The following is a 17,718-nucleotide window of genomic DNA, read 5'->3' as shown; positions in this document are numbered from 1 at the left end:
AAATAACAGAGTTTGTTGGGAATTTTCAGTTCATTGTTTTAGCTGAGAATACAATTTCCACAAAACTGACCTTTTCTGTGGGTAAATATTTAGTTTTCCCCAAAATGTTTTCATTATCTGTGGTGTTCAGAGTGGTCCCTGGGGCACAGGAGAGCCATGAGCACAGGATCTCATGGGCATATCATTTGGCCAATGTGTTCCCTTGCTGGAGAAGACAAGAGCAGGGTGTAACCAAACTAGAAATCCTGCAGTTAGCTGGGACAAATTAAATGAATGCAGCTGTGTATTGAACAGGCTTAATATCTTTCAGTTTGGTTAAGGTGATGGGATGAAGTTATAAGTTGAAAGAAGATAATGTTATGGCTACATGGATATGAGAAATTTCAACAGGATACAGATGAAAATGAAAACTTTATGGGATGCTTTTTATATTAAAAAAAATATATTTTTTTTTTTTCTGGCCTGAACTGTGAGAAAAGCAAATGCTAAAATTTCCTTTGGGATGGAGAAACAGATTTTTACTTGTCCTTTTCTCAAACTGAAAACTTCAAAAGCACTCCACCTGCAAACTTCAGCTATGTAGTTTCACACCATATATGCTTCTGTCACTTAGCTGATCTTTGTTCATGGCTTTGAAAATATAAGAGCAGATAACAGTTATTACACAGAAATCTGCTAAATAGCACAGAAGCTGTGCTTCTATATGTGTAAAGCAGAGGGGATGTGTCTTACAGCCCAGGAGCTCGTGGTTTTAGCTTGGTTTAACTCTCTGAAAATGTAAAATTGTCTCTTTTACTTGAAAGATTTTCCAAAACCTGAAGAGTGACGATGTTGCTAAGTCATTCCGAAAACAAATCAACAAAAAGGAGGGGATCTGTGCTATTGGTGGGATGTCAGAGCAGTCCAGTGCCGGCACACAGCACTCCTACTCAGGTAGGTACAGGGGCCCTATGCTGGTAGCAACCAGGAGCAGATGTCCTCATGGGGATTTGTCTGCACCTTATCTTGGTGCAAATCCAAGGGCTTTGGCTTCTGTGAGGTTTGGCAGCTGTAGAGGTTGCTCAGGAGAAGATGATTTGAGGCAAGGAGTTGTGAAAGTGACAAAACACCAGAGTTACATCCTTGTCAAAAATAACGAGCAGCTTTACTGGGGTGGACAGAGCTGGGACTAAAGAAAGCTCCATCTGCCTTAGCTTCTCCCATCAGGAAAGCCTTGCAGCATCCTGACGTGGCTTCAGCTGCATGAAGACTCTGGCCCTTTGCTGTCCCTGCTCACCAGCAAGGCAAGGCAAGGAGCCCCTGCTATTGCTAACCCATTTCCTCATACATTTTCCCTCTTCTATAGTAGTCCCTCTGTAAATCTGTAACCAAATGGTCCCTGACCTTTTTGCTAAAGAGTGCATAACCCCACCAGGCCTCAATGCATTCAAATCACTGTGTAAATGCAAATTATGCTTAGCAGAGCATAGCATTCGCAACATATAGTTTCATGGGAATTTCATTACCCATCTCAAAACATGCTCACCCACAAGACGATGGGCAACCCCATTCAGTGGAAAGGAATATGGAGGGTTGAATATACTGAAGCCCATTGCTCTTGTCAACTCATTTTGTCCATTTTTCTACTCTGTGCTGTGCTGAGCCATGTATATTCCCCCATACTGGTCTAGCTAACTCAGGAAGACATATATTTGCATTCTCTTCATTAACTTAGGGATGAACAGTTACACAGCTCACTGATTCACTCAGCTGAAGTACAGAACCCACCTGTACAGAATAAATGATACCCCCTGCTTCCCTTAATGACAAGATTAAGTTCTGCTCCCCTCTCAACAGCTGTGGTCAGTCACCCTGTACATCCTTCTTGATCCTTTCATGAGTTTCACAACCTCATGCCTGTTTCCTGTCTCCTCAGAGCCTTCTTCCCTTGTAGAGGTTCTGTAATTAGTCACATCCAGATTTAGAAGAGTCTTTTCCCCCATGAGTCCCTCCTTTGAAAGCAAAATGATGGTGGAGATGTAACACAGCAAACTGATGGATTTGATGGTGTGTCCACAGAGGAAGAAAAGTATGCCTTCGTCAACTGGATTAACAAAGCTCTTGAGAAGGACCCTGACTGTAAACACGTGGTCCCAATGAATCCAGAAACAGATGATCTCTTCCAGGCGGTCCGTGATGGCATAGTGCTTTGGTAAATAATACCTGTATTTCTCATAAGTGCAAACCATAAGCTTGCAGAAACACACGCCACTGCTTACATGGAAGCTGCTGACTTTACAGTTAGGCTCAGGAATCTTTGCAGATTCAGGGCTAGTTTTGTTGTTCCTTTTCTCTTTATAAAGATAAACATTTTTTTCAAGTTAAATTAGAGTTTTTCTTTGCCTCCAGACTCGTAAAATGAGATGAAGTCAGTGAAACTTGCCCTGAGTAATTACTTGTTTCTATTTTTATTCAAGGGCTTTTTGGGTTTCACACAAATCAGCATAAATTAGTGAGTGGTTTCACAGTAATTTCTGCAAAAGAAACTTCTTATACAACTTTACGTTATGGTATTCTTGCCTGGCATTTATAGTATATTTGGCATGTGACTCAAAATAGTTGGTCAAGTATTGCATGTGTTAATGTATATGTAAAAGGCGGAGGCTGACTGTGTTCACTTTGTAATTCTCCCCCTCTTTAATTGACTTTTTCAGTGTAGTGATAAAAGCTCTGTCTGTATTTTGTGCATATGTAGCTACTAGTGTATTTTTTTTTTTCCAGTAAGATGATCAACTTTTCAGTCCCAGATACCATTGATGAGAGAACAATAAACAAGAAGAAACTCACACCCTTCACGATACAGGTACCAAAATGTAACAGGATTCCTTGCTTTTTCACTTAGGATGCTCCAATGTAAACGCTTAGAGCAGAGGCTGGAGGTGGTCCTGCACAAAACAATCAGGCAAAGTTGTTTGTGGCAAAATGAGATGCTCAGGATTACGTGGTAAAGAAGGTTTAGATTTCTGTTTCTTTGTAAGCATTTGAATAATATGGCTAGACAAATTTTGTATTTGTCATTAAACCAGTACATAAATATTTACCAGGTCAAAGGTTTGGATACTTCTGTGGAAGACGTCATATGAATGCAAGAACAATTAGATAATTTGATGATAAATTCCAGCTGCAGTAACTGTCAGAAAGATGAATCCCTTCTCCCAGGTTACCCAGGCATGGCCTTGGACTTAAATTCACAGCTGTCCTGCTGCAGTCTGATGCCCTCACCCAAATACTAACTGGTCCAGGCAGCACTGTGGTGCTACATGCCTGAGGTGGAACAAGAGCCTTTGCCTGTCCTTTACAATCTGTGCTTTTTCACCTTGAAAACTGAATCCCTTATTTATTGCTATTATGTACACATAGATATGATTTTAAAACTGGACAAAAAGGTGAATTTTCACCTATTTAAAGTTTATTGTGTTTCTCACACAGCAAAATGTAGAGAGATATTTTTATATGAACAGAGTCTATATATCTGAGTACAGAATATAAATAGATATTTGGAATGGATGTGAACCTAACCCAGTTTAGCCCTCAGCTACTCTGATTAGATGGAACATTAGCCAGGCTCAAGTAAGCTCAGAAGCCATTAAATTGGATTTCTGTTCTGTATACCACATTTTTCAGTTCTAATCGTTTTGGTCAGCAGCATCACTTAGCGATGCAGCCCAGATCAATCCCTGTCACATGTAGACATGATTTGATCAATACAGCTTCCACTTTAACTTAACCCTTTTACAGCTGTCTGGTGGAGAAAAGATAATTAATTTGAAATGCTCCAATTTTTCCAGCTCATGAGAATTTACACTATGTCTCTCCATGCATTTTGTATCTAATCAAATCTCTTTGTCATGCTAGCAGCGGTGAAATTCAGGTGAATATTGCAAATCTCTGTGATAAATGGTATTTGCCAGGCTTTTTTGTCTGCTTTACTTTCCCTATTTACCAAGCCTCCTCTCTGAATATTGCATACCTGTGGGTCAGGTTTTCTTACACCCTTTCTTTTAAATGGGAAGGAAGTGGCGAAGAAACAGCGTTCCTGAAACATTTTCTTCCTGCCCCTCACTGTGAATTACAGAACCCCTTTGCCTCCACTAACTACTCCTAGCCCAGGACTCCACATCCCAATGTTCAAAAAGAAAATACCTGGGCCTGACCAGTTCTGACGTTAGCTTAACCACAAGGTTAAAAATACAACAGGTTTACTCATACTGATTCTTATGACCAAGTATTTTTTGTATACATTGGCAACTAGACACTTACTTGTATTTTGGCTGTTAGGACTTTTGCTTATTTGGAGTACCTGCTGGTCAGCTCCCTCATTCCTGCATGTGTGCACAATTGAGTGGAGGAGAGTTTACCCCATGCTGAAGCCAGGACTGAATTTGAACGTGTGCTTGTGCATCACCAATGTGGCTATGAGGAGAGCCTGGCTGTAACTGAGCCAGAACATCACTGCAAGTGCAGTCATGCTCTGAGCATCTTGTGCCTTGAGACACAGTGAGACCATCCAAGGCTTTTATCTTTCTCAAAAGGATCCTTTCCATCTTTGTGTTGGGACTAAGAATTTATCTGTAATTCTAGGAGATTCTGGGTTCCCCTGCTCTGTATGCCCAGCACTGGGCCCACTTGTACCAGTGAAGTTGCTCACAGATTTCAGTAGTTTTACCTGTGTTCCCTTCTTGTACCCTCAGCTCCCCAGTTATTGTATCATTCAGACCTTCTCTTTCTTCCCTAGGAAAACCTGAACCTGGCCCTGAACTCTGCTTCAGCCATTGGGTGCCACGTTGTTAACATTGGAGCAGAAGACTTAAAAGAAGGGAAACCTTACCTGGTGTTGGGTCTTTTGTGGCAAGTCATCAAAATTGGACTCTTTGCTGACATAGAGATCAGCAGGAATGAAGGTAAGTGTGGCTCTTGGTTTCAGAGTTGTATTGTTATTACTGCACAGTCTTCGTAATACAGCTTTTTTTTTTTTAAAAAAAAAAAAAGTCTTAATTCAAATTTTTTATCCAAGTCTTTGTTGACTGTCTTCTTGATTGCTGACATATTTCTTGCTTTCCACAAGATGTAGCACTCTAAACTCCAGGGCTGTGTGTAGGCTTGTACGTGCAGAGCCAATTTCATGCTCATTCAGTGAGGACTGATGGTGTACACCAAGGTATATTGGTGCTTTGGCACTTTGGTTGACACAAAATTAATTCTGTCTAAATCTGGCATTGAGAAAACACTACACTGAATTCAGGAAGCTTTTCTTTTTTCTTGCTTTTGATGAAACCAGTGCCAATCTTATCCTTTTCTTGGCAAAATTTTATTTATATGATCACAGAATAATTTAGGCTGGAAGGGACCTCTGGTCTGGCATCCAACCACCAGTTTACAGCAGGACCAGCCTCAAGATTAATGAGGTTGTTTAGGGCCTTTTCTTGTGCTGTCTGGGCAACCTGTTCCAGTGCTAGCCACTCTCACTGTGATTTTTTTTTTCTTATGTCATTGGAATTTCCCTTCCTCCAACTTGTGCTCCAACTTCTTGTCCTTTTGCTGTGCATACCAGGAAAATACAGCTCCATACCCTCTGTAGTTGTTGAAGTCAGTATTTAGTTCCTCTCTCAGACCTCTTTGCATGCTGAACAAACTCATGTCACGTACTCCAGCCCAACGTCTTGATGTCCTTCTGCTGAACATGGTGCAGTCATCAGCATATCTTGTACTGGGGAGCCCCAAACTGGACACAAAACTCCAGATGTGTCTTGCCAATACCAAAGTTCTCCATAAACTTGCTTCAGTGGGAAGCCATGGATGTGAACATACAGTCTGCATGGCATCTCTTCTTGATGCTTTGTTCCCTGCCTCTCTGGATAGCCTGCTCAGCCAGTACTGGTACCACTTTCCTTCTGTTACCATACCTCCTTCAGCTATTACCTTCATTGCTTCACCCCTTGCACCTTCTAACCCTTTCATAGCCAGAGAGACCAGTTTCCAGAATTCCCAGCTCCCATTCCTTTGTTACGTAGCAATGGCGGTCAAGCTGGCAGCCTTACCCTGCTCAGTAGATCTTTTCCCTTAATGGTATTTTCTTCTTTACCTCTCATCTCAAACTACAGTTTGTAGGGGTAGACAAGCCAACATCATGTTGATTTCTTTTCAGGTTCTCTCTTCCCCTGATAGCCTTCCTCTACAGTTGTTCCGGGTGAAATTCCCGGGTTGAGATGAGGTTAATTTAATTAAAGGGAAAGGAAAGAGGGAAAAATCAAGCAAAGGCAGCACAGAAGTACAGAGAGAAGAAAAAAGAAATATTCTCTACTTCCCATCAACGAGTGATGTTCAGCCATGTCCCAGGAAGCAGGGCCTCAATGCATGTAGCATTTTTTTGGGAGAACAGATGTCTTCATAACGAGAGCTCCCCTCTCCTTCTCCTTTTCCACCTGAGAGTGAAGGCATGGAATATCCCTTTGGTGAGTGCAGAGCACAAAACTGCACGGACTACTGCAGCAGGGAAAGTTAACTCCATCCCAGCCAGACCTGGTACAGCAGCTAGTATCACGGCAGTCATGCATCCCAGCCTCTGTGGGAAATACCCGGGGTGCACTAATATCATGTTTGTTTTTCTCTGGTCATTCACATGGTGGCTCAGATTAGCTCAGGGGACATCTAATACAGTCAGGTTGTGCTCATCCTCTATTCGTAATAAGAAGCTTTTGGCTAATAGGGGGTATTCATATTAATTCCCCAGTGAGTGTCTTTGAACGTGGTACTATTGAATTTCAGTCAATTTCTGTTACTGACTGCCATCTAGTTCTTCCTGTCTGATTTCCTGACTGTCCTTCGTATTAACTATGCCACCTAGTGATAATATCATAATTTTTTTTGCACATTGCTAGTATTTGTGCTGAAATAATTCTTTCTTAAAAAAAAAAAAAAAAAAAAAAAACACATTTATCCAAAAATCCATCCATGATATACTCCACTAGAATCCTTCTGTTGTGCTTCTCTCAGTGTTAACGTTCTTCTCTTCATAAAAACCAGTGTCTACTTTAAAATGCTTCTATTACCCCCTTCTGGTTCAGTTTAATCCTATAGCACCCTGTATGAAATTGTCTATGGAACTCTAGATATATTGGATCTCCACTGTTTCTTTTAAGTAGCAAATCCCCATTTTGTTCAAGAAATTACAACAGACAGGAGAAACATATCACGGTGGTATGACACTGTTCCTTTCTAAACCAGTGGTACATTTCATAATGCTAACAGTGAACTTCCACATTTTTAGTTTCTTTTCAAAACTTTTTGTAAAGCCCTTCATGCTCCAGAGTACAGCTGAATATCCTGCAGTTGCAGGGGTCAATTTTTCCCTCCGGCTTCTTCCTCCTTTTATAAGCATAACTATTATAGTAATTTTCCTGTAGAAATAGGATATATTCTCCAGTTTGACAGATATGTAAACCCCACTTGCTAATGAGCCTGTGCAGTCATGTGCAAGTTCTTCAGGATTCCTGTGTGGATCCAGTTTCCGTGTGAAGGTCATGCAGACTTGTTTCACCTAAATTGCAGAAAGTCCATGTTCTTTTTTTTTTTTTTTTTTTTTAATTCCCATCTTGCTCCTGTGCTCCATATCATCATCTTTTAATTAAAATCTGAGGCAAGGAAATCAGGTAGTTTTTAGAGCGTACTGAAACTGTCTTGCATTTATACATGACTGACTCCTAGATCCACGACTAACATCCTTGTCCCCTTTTTTAATTTATTTATTGGTGAGATCCTTTTGTTGTTTGTATCCTCTGTCACGCAATTTTACCTTGAATTTTGGCAATCCTTTGGTTGCTCAGTTAGAAACTAGGTAGCAAAATATGTGAGAAAGAAAATAATTATACATTCTCCTCTACAAGTACTCACAACATCAGTATCAAAAATATCAGATCTAATGGTAGCCTTATTCTGCCTCAGCCTCTCTTGTACAGGTGGGTATTGCTACTGTCTGTTGGCATCTGTAAGACCAGGATCCGTGAGTTAGAAGTGCAGAATAATTTAGGTTGGAAAGGATTGCTGGAGGTGATCTAGTCCACTCCCTGTTCAAAGCATGGCCACCTCAGATCAGGTTGGTTGCTCAGGGCTGTGCTCAGTTGAGCTTCGAGTGCCTCCAGGGATGGCAATTCCACAGCCTCTCTGAGGAACCCGCTCCAGTCTTTGACCAACCATTTGGCAATTTTTATTTTTATTTTTATTTTTTTAGGAATACAGTGAAAAAGAAAATATGGCAGTATGTGGCCTTTATTTATTCATTTTTTCTTTTGTCTCTGCTTAGCCTTGATTGCTCTTCTGAGAGAAGGAGAGAGCCTGGAGGATCTGATGAAATTGTCTCCAGAGGAACTGCTGCTGAGATGGGCAAACTATCACCTGGAGAATGCAGGATGTAACAAGGTCAACAACTTCAGCTCGGACATCAAGGTATAAAGAATACTTACCAACATTAGCAAAACAGCAGCTCCACACCCAAATCCATGTCCTTCAAAAAAAGGTCATGTACTTGCTGAATGTCCATAAATTCTTCTAGATCTGTCTTTAATTTGGCTGAACCTTACCCAGACATGTAACTAGGTACGGGGGAAGAGGATGGAGCTCTTCCAATTCCTCCATTTGGTGTTTCCTTCAGTACAGCACAAGAAGTCATTTACTATGACTTAAATGACATACAGAAAAAGCATCAGGGAAGACAACTGGAGAGTCTGAGAGTCACACTCGACATTATAATTTTTATTGTAACAGATTTTTGGTTCACTGTGTGGAGTTAACTGCAGGATATCCATGGAAAGGGAAGGGAGTGGGGTCTTTCCCATCTTTGCATAGGCTGCCTGAGAGGACTATAATGTAACTGATTAAATCCTATCTAGGATAAATGGTATTTCTCATACAAGAAGGAATAAAAACAAAAAATAAATAAAAAGAACAGCTCATCTACTTAATATTTTTGAAGAGTATTTGTTGGTTTAGGTAGTCAAGTCCCCAGACACTAACATGCAGCTTTGTTTTCAGTTCTTCTTTGAATTATTTCTGAAGTGATATTAATATTGTCCACACATGGAAACAACTTTCACAAAAATTTAAAGACAAAACATGTTATATCCTTGTCTTGTTCCTGCCCTTTTGCCTGAAAAAAAATGCTGATACTGTTGTTGTTTTCAACTTTTGTCCCTGAAATTTGTGCTTTCTCTTCTATAAGTGTTCCAGCATTTCTTTGAAATCTGCTTTAAACCTCTGCTTTCTCCTTCTGCATTTTCTTTTCTTAAATGCTCAGCAGCCTGACTTCTACAACATTATAAAGGTATACTTCTTTTTTTAATCTCTAATATCATGTTCATATTGAGTCAATTCTAACATCTCTTTGTTGTTGCTGTCCTTCTTGTAATTGCAACGCAGCATTTTGGCTCGTGCTTTGAGCTTTCTGTAGCATGTACGTATTGGCTTAGGGAAGAGGTAGATCCAGCAAACACAGCATAGAGTGGGGACTGTTAAGTGCTTCCAACTTTAGTAATTTCATTATGTAGCCCAATGATTGATGTAATAAAAATGAAGCATGCATGCACATTGTTCAGGAGAGTGCTGGAATGCAAAATCTGGGCTTTAGATGTAATTTTTCTCCATTTAATTTCTCTGTCTGTCACAGGACTCAAGAGCTTATTACCATTTGCTGAACCAAGTTGCCCCCAAGGGAGATGAAGAAGGCATTCCAGCTATTACTATTGACATGTCAGGATTAAGGGTAAGATGAGATAAGTTTAGAGTAAATGCCTATATTTTCTGTCTGTTACTTGCGTTGCTGGCCAGCACAGAGTTGCATGAGGGTACCACAGAAAGCAAATTCTTTTTAATGTTGCAACATGATCTTATGTTTCAGAATTCAAAGCTGAAGAATTAAATAAAGTGTTTTGCCTTTCATTAGATATTTATAGAATCACAGAACAGTTTGGGTTGGGAGGAACCTTGAAGACCATCTTAGTCCAACCCTTCTGCCCTGGGCAGGGATAGTTTCCACCAGGTCAAATTGCTCAGAGTGCCATCCTACAGCCACTGAACCACACTGATAAACTACTAACATGTAGCAAGTATATTAAAATGCAATTATTTGGGAATTAATTCCCTTTTATGTGAGATACAATTAAAAAAGAACATGGTGAGATGGCTGGATTGTAGGTAAAGCCCATCTGAAACACTGAGTTGATATTATTAAAGGTGGGAGAGGAAATTGTTATAAATTCAACAAGGACCTATTTTAGCAGCCCCACACCTAGCACCACATACAGGGACCCCGAGTGGGTTGGTGTGTGCACGGTGCCAGGCTGTGGGCTGATGCTGATGTGGTTTCATCCTGATTTTTGGCTGGCACAGGAGAAGGACGACGTCCAACGTGCAGAGTGCATGCTGCAGCAGGCAGAGCGGCTGGGCTGCCGGCAGTTCGTCACGGCCACAGATGTCGTCCGGGGAAACCCAAAGCTAAACTTGGCATTCATCGCCAACTTGTTTAACAAATACCCTGCCCTGCATAAGCCAGAGAACCAGGACATTGACTGGAGCTCTATTGAAGGTAAGAAAAAATCAAGTAAAGAATGTTTCTGGCCATTCATGCTACAGTATCCCCTGCTAACATGATATGTTAAAGATGAAAATGTTTGTGGGATGTCTGAACCTGCACTGACTATTGAGTGTGCTTCTTAGTTGAAATCACAGTTGATCTGGCATTCTCTTAATTTAGAACATAATTTAAGAATCTGATCTTACATGGACCCAATGCCTGCCTGGTCTGGGTTAGGGTCAGGACCACCGTTGTGTGGGCCATTCGCTGAGCTACGGGCCCTTCTGTTTGACCTGTGCTCTGGATCTGGAGTCCCAGTGGCCTCATCTTTTGGACTACTTCAGCTCTGAAGCAGGTGGTGATTCCTGATGAATGACCACTTGAAAATGCCTCTCTCATCTCTCTTATTTTACACCTTCTTAAAGATGCTGCTCAATGAAACCTTTCTATTTCTAATACTTGTAATTTTCTGAGGCAGGGTCTGTCGAGCCATCATGAAGCAAGGCAACAGAAAAAAAATTCCTTTTTTGGTACCATTTGAAGATTTTTTTTCATACACAAAGATAACTCACAAAAACCTGAATTGAAAACATCTAGATTGTTTCTGGGTCTAGTTGTCATTGAGCAGTAGTTATTCTGAGATTTTAGGAGAAGGCGGCCTACTCTTTGTATGTTATATTTCTAGTAAAATAGCTGTGCTGTTGATGACAGCATATATAAAAAAAGTCTGAAACAGTTCAAGTGGCAGTTAAGACTGTTAATCTTTTGAGGGTCTGAGCTCTGTAGTGTGAGTCAGGAAAGTACTTAATCATGTACTGACAAATAAGAAAATACATGGTGTCCTTGGGGTCAATGGGACCAGTTTAATAACCAGTTGAGCATGTACTTGAAAGCTAAAATGAATGGAAGTGCTCTGTTCAGTCTAGCATTTATTCAGTGTAGATCGTGCTTACAAAGAGACCCACAGAATAAATCTGTGTTTTCAATTATTTTTAAGTTTCTCAAAAGCTCCATAACAAAACTATTCATGCTAGGGCACAGGCTATTCTTGAATTCTTGAAGGTATTTCAAGGCCAGTCTGCCTAAATACTATAATATTTGGGGCATGAAGAAATATTAAGTGCTGCACTGTGCTCTCTTATTTCTCTTGTCAGCCACTGTCTCGTTCTGTTTATGGTTCAGTGCACTGTAAATTCTGAGTTATGGTTTCATCACAATACACTTATTTTACTGGAGTGTTGTGGTCTGCCATCCTGTTGATTGATATATCTGTTGTTTTAGGTGAGACAAGGGAAGAGAGGACATTCCGGAACTGGATGAACTCCCTGGGTGTTAATCCACGTGTAAATCACTTATACAGGTAAGGGGAGGCATTACACTTCCTTCAGACAATACATGCAGCCAGCATTGTTTACAGAAAACATAAGAGAACTTTTGGTTGCTGTAAGAATATATATATATATATATATATTATTTTTTAATAGAAAACTAAATTTACCTCTACTGATTTTATTGGATTTTTTTTCTTCAGTTCTTTGGTCAATGATCTACCTTTTTTGTTGTTTTCAGTGACCTGTCAGATGCCTTGGTTATCTTCCAGCTCTATGAAAAGATCAAAGTGCCAGTAGACTGGAACAGAGTGAACAAACCACCATATCCTAAACTGGGTGGCAACATGAAGAAGGTACAAATAGCTGGAATAGCTCCAGTAGCAATGCCTTGCCCTCAAAAGATGTCTACATCATTTCATGCAGTAACGTGGGCACTCATGTGTTGCTCTCAAGTCCCAAGTACAGGACATCAGATGATTCTTTCTGTCTTGTCAGTGAATAATTCTTCACCCTGAAAATAAATGTATCTAACTCATTAACTTTGTTGACAGGTAAACAGTATTTGTGACATAAAAAGTCTTGACACCTTTTGTATCAATATTTAAAAACTCTATCTGCAGACCACTTTTGCTGAGGTTTTAGTCACCAACTGTAATGCATCTTCATCATGAGTAATATGGCACCAGCTTAATTGCTGCTGTCTGGACCATTGCCCTCCACATGAAATGAGGACAGTGATAATCAGCATTCTTCACCGGGTGCCTCAGGAACTGATCGTAGAGTTGCTGCTACATACACAGCTTTATCCCTGCTCTCTGGATGAGCAGCTCTGTACCGTTTGGGCAGGGTGACTAACTGGCCTGAAATATTGGCTGGGACACCGATCCTTTGTCTCAGTGCAATGCCATGTTACCGGAGGTACTTCTGAGCTGTAGATTCATATTTTCCAGGGTAATGTGTTTTATGAGCCCTGATGATGAAGTATAACATTTCCTTCTAGGCTGATTCTTATCTTAGTATCTTTGGGATGGTGCTGGCTGCTGGTAGTCGAACAGCTGTATTATCTATCAAAAAAGATAGACCTGTTTGCCCAGGAGGATCTGGGCTAAGTGATCAAAAGAATTTAAAGTAGCAGTGGATGTCTTGATAGCCACTTTTTTTTTTTTTTCTGTATTTTTGAATCATATTAACTGATCTTCTCGTTAACAGCTTGAAAACTGCAACTATGCAGTGGAACTGGGAAAAAATCAAGCCAAATTCTCCCTCGTTGGCATCGCTGGGCAGGATCTGAATGAAGGGAACCGTACACTCACGCTGGCCTTAATCTGGCAGTTGATGAGAAGGTATGTTGGTGAAGGACAAGCTTAGGAGTGTTTTGGTGCACACAGTTGGCGTGGTAATATTTTCTTGATGCTACTGATGAGAAGGCTTTACAGGCCACAGCTTTTTCTCTCACCTGTTTGCACATACATGCAGAGACAGAGTAACCAAGTTAGGGATGAGATCATGAAGTACATTATCTTATGGCCAAGAACATTACATTCAGCTCATGCAGAAGTTTATTATTGTCACTATCCATATAGTGTGAATAAATGTTTACTGCACAGAAGAGAGAAAAACAAGATGAAACGTCTCTGTATCAGGGAGTGGGGAGGATATACTGGAAATTAAGAATTGATGCAGAAATTCTGTAATCTGCTACCTAGAGTGGATGCAGCTCGGTAGTTCTTCCCACTTTCATGTAATTCTTTGTGTGGATTATCAGGCATGTGATTAATCAAGGGATGTGGTGATTACTTGCCATCAATTTGGCATGTCTTTCCAGAGTATATCCTGTCATATAAGCAAAATATTCCAGACCTGTGTTTATGCAGAAGGTCAGTCTTAGAGGGGTACAACAAATTCCTTCTGCCCATAAAGTCAGTGATTATTTTTTAAAGCAGTGTGTGAACGAGCCATTTACACTGAGATCTGCTGGATGGGACCTTCTAGGAATTTTGAGAAACAAAACCTATTGACACTGCCGGAGCAATGCTTAGGGAATTGGGGGTGAATGAGACCCATTAGATGAATTAGTATGTTATAATATAATTCATTCTTTAAGTGTGTGGAAAGTGGGAAGCTATTGGGTGTAAGAGGATTGTTGGGTTTGTCCAAGTCAGGCTATGCATGTACGAGGGTGGTTCTGAGGTAGACTGGTGGTTCTGGTGGTAGACTATGAGCAAAAGCAAGCATTCTGGCTTCTCTCGTAAGGTACACGCTGAATATCCTTGAAGATATTGGTGGTGGAGAAAAGGTCAATGATGAAATCATTGTCAACTGGGTCAATGAAACACTGACTGCAGCCGGAAAGGATTCAACTATCTCCAGTTTCAAGGTAACAGATTTTTGTTAGAAGTCTCTGTTTAGGAATCTCTTACACAGTGTTTTTATGTGTATATAGGCATATATAAGCATATAATCATATGCTATATTATGATATAATTGACTACATTGTTTAGATATTTTTCGTTCCCTCTTAGAGGCATTTTCAGATACACAGATTTTATTCAAGGGCCTTTATTATCAAGAGGTAGCAGAAACATAATATGAACATAACAGAAAGCACCCTGAATGTTACTTTGCCACAGGAAATGAAATTATGGAGCTGGGAATGATGACTGGTATTTGGCAAGACCTGTTGTGTTGTTGGTTATTAAACAACAGCAATTAAAAATGATAGTACTAAAAAACAACAGTAACAGTACACGTGTAATCTGGTAGTAATCTGGCTTTGTGGGAGACATGTCTTCCTGTTCTTGCGTCTAATTGCATTTTTCATCTGTGCAGGATGGCAAAATCAGCACCAGCATGCCAGTCCTGGACCTCATTGATGCCATTCAACCAGGATCAATCAAATACGACCTCCTGAAGACAGAGGACCTGAATGATGAGGAGAAACTAAATAATGCTAAGTATGTTCATGCCAAGTGAAACTTACCACCAGTTCTATGCTCAGCCTTGCTTGACTGTCTTTCCAGCCACTCTGCTATCATTCTCATCTGGCACATCCTCAACTGAGAAATACCTCCAGAGTTAGAAACATGAAGGCTAGAAGTCAAACAGTAAAAAAGGCTATCACCAAAAATGAAGTGTCACAGTTTCTGTTTTATAATTCCCTTCATGGGATCAAAATCACTTGGCTTGCCAAGCTTCTGTTTTCTCTTATTAAATTTAAGATTCTTTCAGAGATCAGGGAACAACACCAACAACACAAGCTGTTTCCACCAGTGATTAGAGGTCATGATACCTCCTTAGTCACATGCAGGTGGAGCACGGGCATATTTAAGGCAGAAAGGGGAGGACAGGATTCATGCCTGGAAAACTGTTTTTGTGGATGTGGATATTGATTTTTTTTTTTCTGATTGCAACCATTTCCTATCAGGAAGGCAATCCTGGGAGCATCTCCCTGTGATTTCAGTTACATGGATCACCTCCCAGTTTGGTTATCAGTTTAGCTTCTCCTTCACTTTGTGGCAACTACGAAGGAGAAAAGGATGACTGTAAGGCAGTCACAGCTGCCAATATTTATTATAATGACTTTTCCCCCTGTTCTTTTCCTCTCCTGTTTCCTACTAACTGTTCATTTCTTTCCGTGCTATCTTCCATGTGCTTCTCTCTGTACTTCATCCCTCTGCTGATGTCTTCTTTTGACTTTTTTCCCCCCTTTCTTTCCCATATTCATGTTTCTCTGCATTTTTTTGGGGGGAGGGGATTTCACAGATGTATGTGCTCTGCAATGGAAAGAACCCAGGATTTCTCTAGCATTTTTCATGGAAATAATAGAGAGAAGACACATACACACTGGAGAACAGCACACTCTGAACAGGGGTTGGGAAGGTCAGCTTACAGATTCTGGGTATGACTCAAGTAGGAATCCCTAAACAATGATTTCCAACAGCTCTGATCTCCACCAGCATCAGCCATGTGCTTTCCCTCCTTGTGAATTTGCTTGCATAGAAAGATTGAGCAGCAGAGAATGAGAGGAAGCAAGACCAACCTCATTAGAATAAACTTTTAGGGTATGGGAGACTAAATGTGTTTCAGCCCAGAGTTTGACTGGCAGTCTCCAATGCTGCAAGTAATCAGTACTCTAACCATAAGGGAACTTCCTCTGTCTTTTACTAAAAATGTAGTTCTTTATGAACTGGTTCATATGTTCCTATATAAAAGTTGAATTTTGGTGAATCAGTAAGAAAGTTCCCAACACTCTCTGGTACTGATCATGAAAAAACTTTTTAACAAAGAACTTCTTAACATTAATGCTACTGCACTAACTTTTTTTTTTTTTTTTCTCCCCCTGCAATGCAGATATGCCATCTCTATGGCAAGAAAAATTGGAGCAAGAGTCTATGCCCTTCCAGAAGACCTGGTTGAAGTAAAACCCAAAATGGTCATGACAGTGTTTGCTTGCCTTATGGGGAAAGGCATGAAGACAGTTTAAGCACAAAAGACTTGCACTGATGCCTGGTATTCACCCTTTTGATTCCCTCAAACTGGATGCTCTTTGTATCAAGGAAATATGCAGGGTGCTCATGCTTGTAAGGCATGAATGTTGTACGTGGTTCCAGATCATACAAAACTTGTGTATCCACCTGTATCCAGGAAATGTTTTAGTTTGAACAGTACTATGTGCTTGATTTCTTTGCCTTATTTTCCACTTTGCTAGATATAACCATTTCATATTCCTGAATGAGTTTTCCAGGAGGTCTGTACATAACCTCCAGTTAATAGATACCAGGGTTATCCGTCAGAAGTCACCTGGAGATCTTTGTCTCGGGAGGTACAGACAGATTTTAGGATTATGAAATGTTATATACTGCTTCTGCCTGAAAACGTCTTCACGCTTCTGGCAGTATTTCTGCCATACTTTCCTTCAATTTGCACCTGGGGTTACAAAAGGGATTTCCCTGACCAATACAAGTATTAGTGACTATATTTTTTGAATGATAGAATCCTCTTAGGAAATGCTCGTGGAAAGAGAAAAGTGTTTGGGGTCTGCTGTGTGCTGCTGGTATGTGATGTGTGCAGTACCTTTCCCTGCAAGCTTTGCCTCTGCCATCACTGGTGTTACTCACAGAGTACATTACCGTTCATGGGACAAACCTTACAGTAACCTGGTTCTCCAAGAAGAGCCGAACTCTGGAGCCTTTACAAGGAGTGCTCTCCAAAGGTTAATTCACTTTTATGCCATAATTCACTCAAAATGTTAGCAGAATGCAAAGCATGATAGAAATGAAAACCATGTTAGGGAAACTAAGGGGGTATACTCAGTTAGTAGCAATAATAAAGCAGAGGTAAGAAGTTAACCAAAGGGATACAGAAAAATATATTTATGTACTGAGTAAAAATTAAACAATGAACTGTACAGACATGCACTCAAAGGGCTGTTGCCCTGATTCAGAAGAGCATTTAAATGTGTGATTACAAATTAAATGCTTCCCTGAACCAAGGCCAGGATCCCCAACTGAGCAGTCTACCTCGGTTGAGGACCTAGCCCCATCCATGGATAGTGGGATGATGGCACTGAACCTCTTCCATGGCATGAGTCATTTTCTGTCCTGGCCTTTATGTGGATTTTACTGTGGTGAAATGCAGAAGGAGGGAATTTTGCCTTAATGTGATCCTGTTGACACAGTCTCAGTTTCCTTCCCCCCCTCTAGCCCATTCAGAATTGCCTTAATAAAGAACTGATATCCAATGATGTGAGAAGTCTCTCTAAATAAAATGTTCTACAAAGCCAAA

The 17,718-nt window shown here is 40.5% G+C and overlaps 1 protein-coding gene across 4 annotated transcripts in view; it reads left to right on the top strand.

Annotated features, from left to right (window-relative positions):
* Nucleotides 1–17,718, top strand: part of LCP1 (lymphocyte cytosolic protein 1) — a 45,814-nt gene extending 28,096 nt beyond the window's left edge. For 2 of the 4 annotated variants that reach the window (XM_032190042.1, XM_032190051.1), the window contains exons 4-17: nt 804–933; nt 2,059–2,191; nt 2,761–2,842; nt 4,775–4,940; nt 8,339–8,481; nt 9,329–9,355; nt 9,698–9,793; nt 10,420–10,615; nt 11,885–11,963; nt 12,173–12,287; nt 13,144–13,277; nt 14,188–14,311; nt 14,764–14,888; nt 16,285–17,718. In XM_032190042.1, the coding sequence (XP_032045933.1) occupies nt 804–933; nt 2,059–2,191; nt 2,761–2,842; nt 4,775–4,940; nt 8,339–8,481; nt 9,329–9,355; nt 9,698–9,793; nt 10,420–10,615; nt 11,885–11,963; nt 12,173–12,287; nt 13,144–13,277; nt 14,188–14,311; nt 14,764–14,888; nt 16,285–16,417 (1,683 nt within the window). In that variant the 3' untranslated portion in view covers nt 16,418–17,718. The remainder of the gene's footprint in view (nt 1–803; nt 934–2,058; nt 2,192–2,760; nt 2,843–4,774; nt 4,941–8,338; nt 8,482–9,328; nt 9,356–9,697; nt 9,794–10,419; nt 10,616–11,884; nt 11,964–12,172; nt 12,288–13,143; nt 13,278–14,187; nt 14,312–14,763; nt 14,889–16,284) is intronic. The other 2 variants (XM_032190058.1, XM_032190066.1) reach the window with 2 other exon arrangements.

The sequence above is a fragment of the Aythya fuligula genome, chromosome 1, assembly GCF_009819795.1.
Source record: "Aythya fuligula isolate bAytFul2 chromosome 1, bAytFul2.pri, whole genome shotgun sequence".
In the NCBI taxonomy this organism is placed as follows: domain Eukaryota; kingdom Metazoa; phylum Chordata; class Aves; order Anseriformes; family Anatidae; genus Aythya; species Aythya fuligula.
Note: the sequence above shows the minus strand (reverse complement) of the source record. Positions and strands in the feature narration are given on the sequence as shown.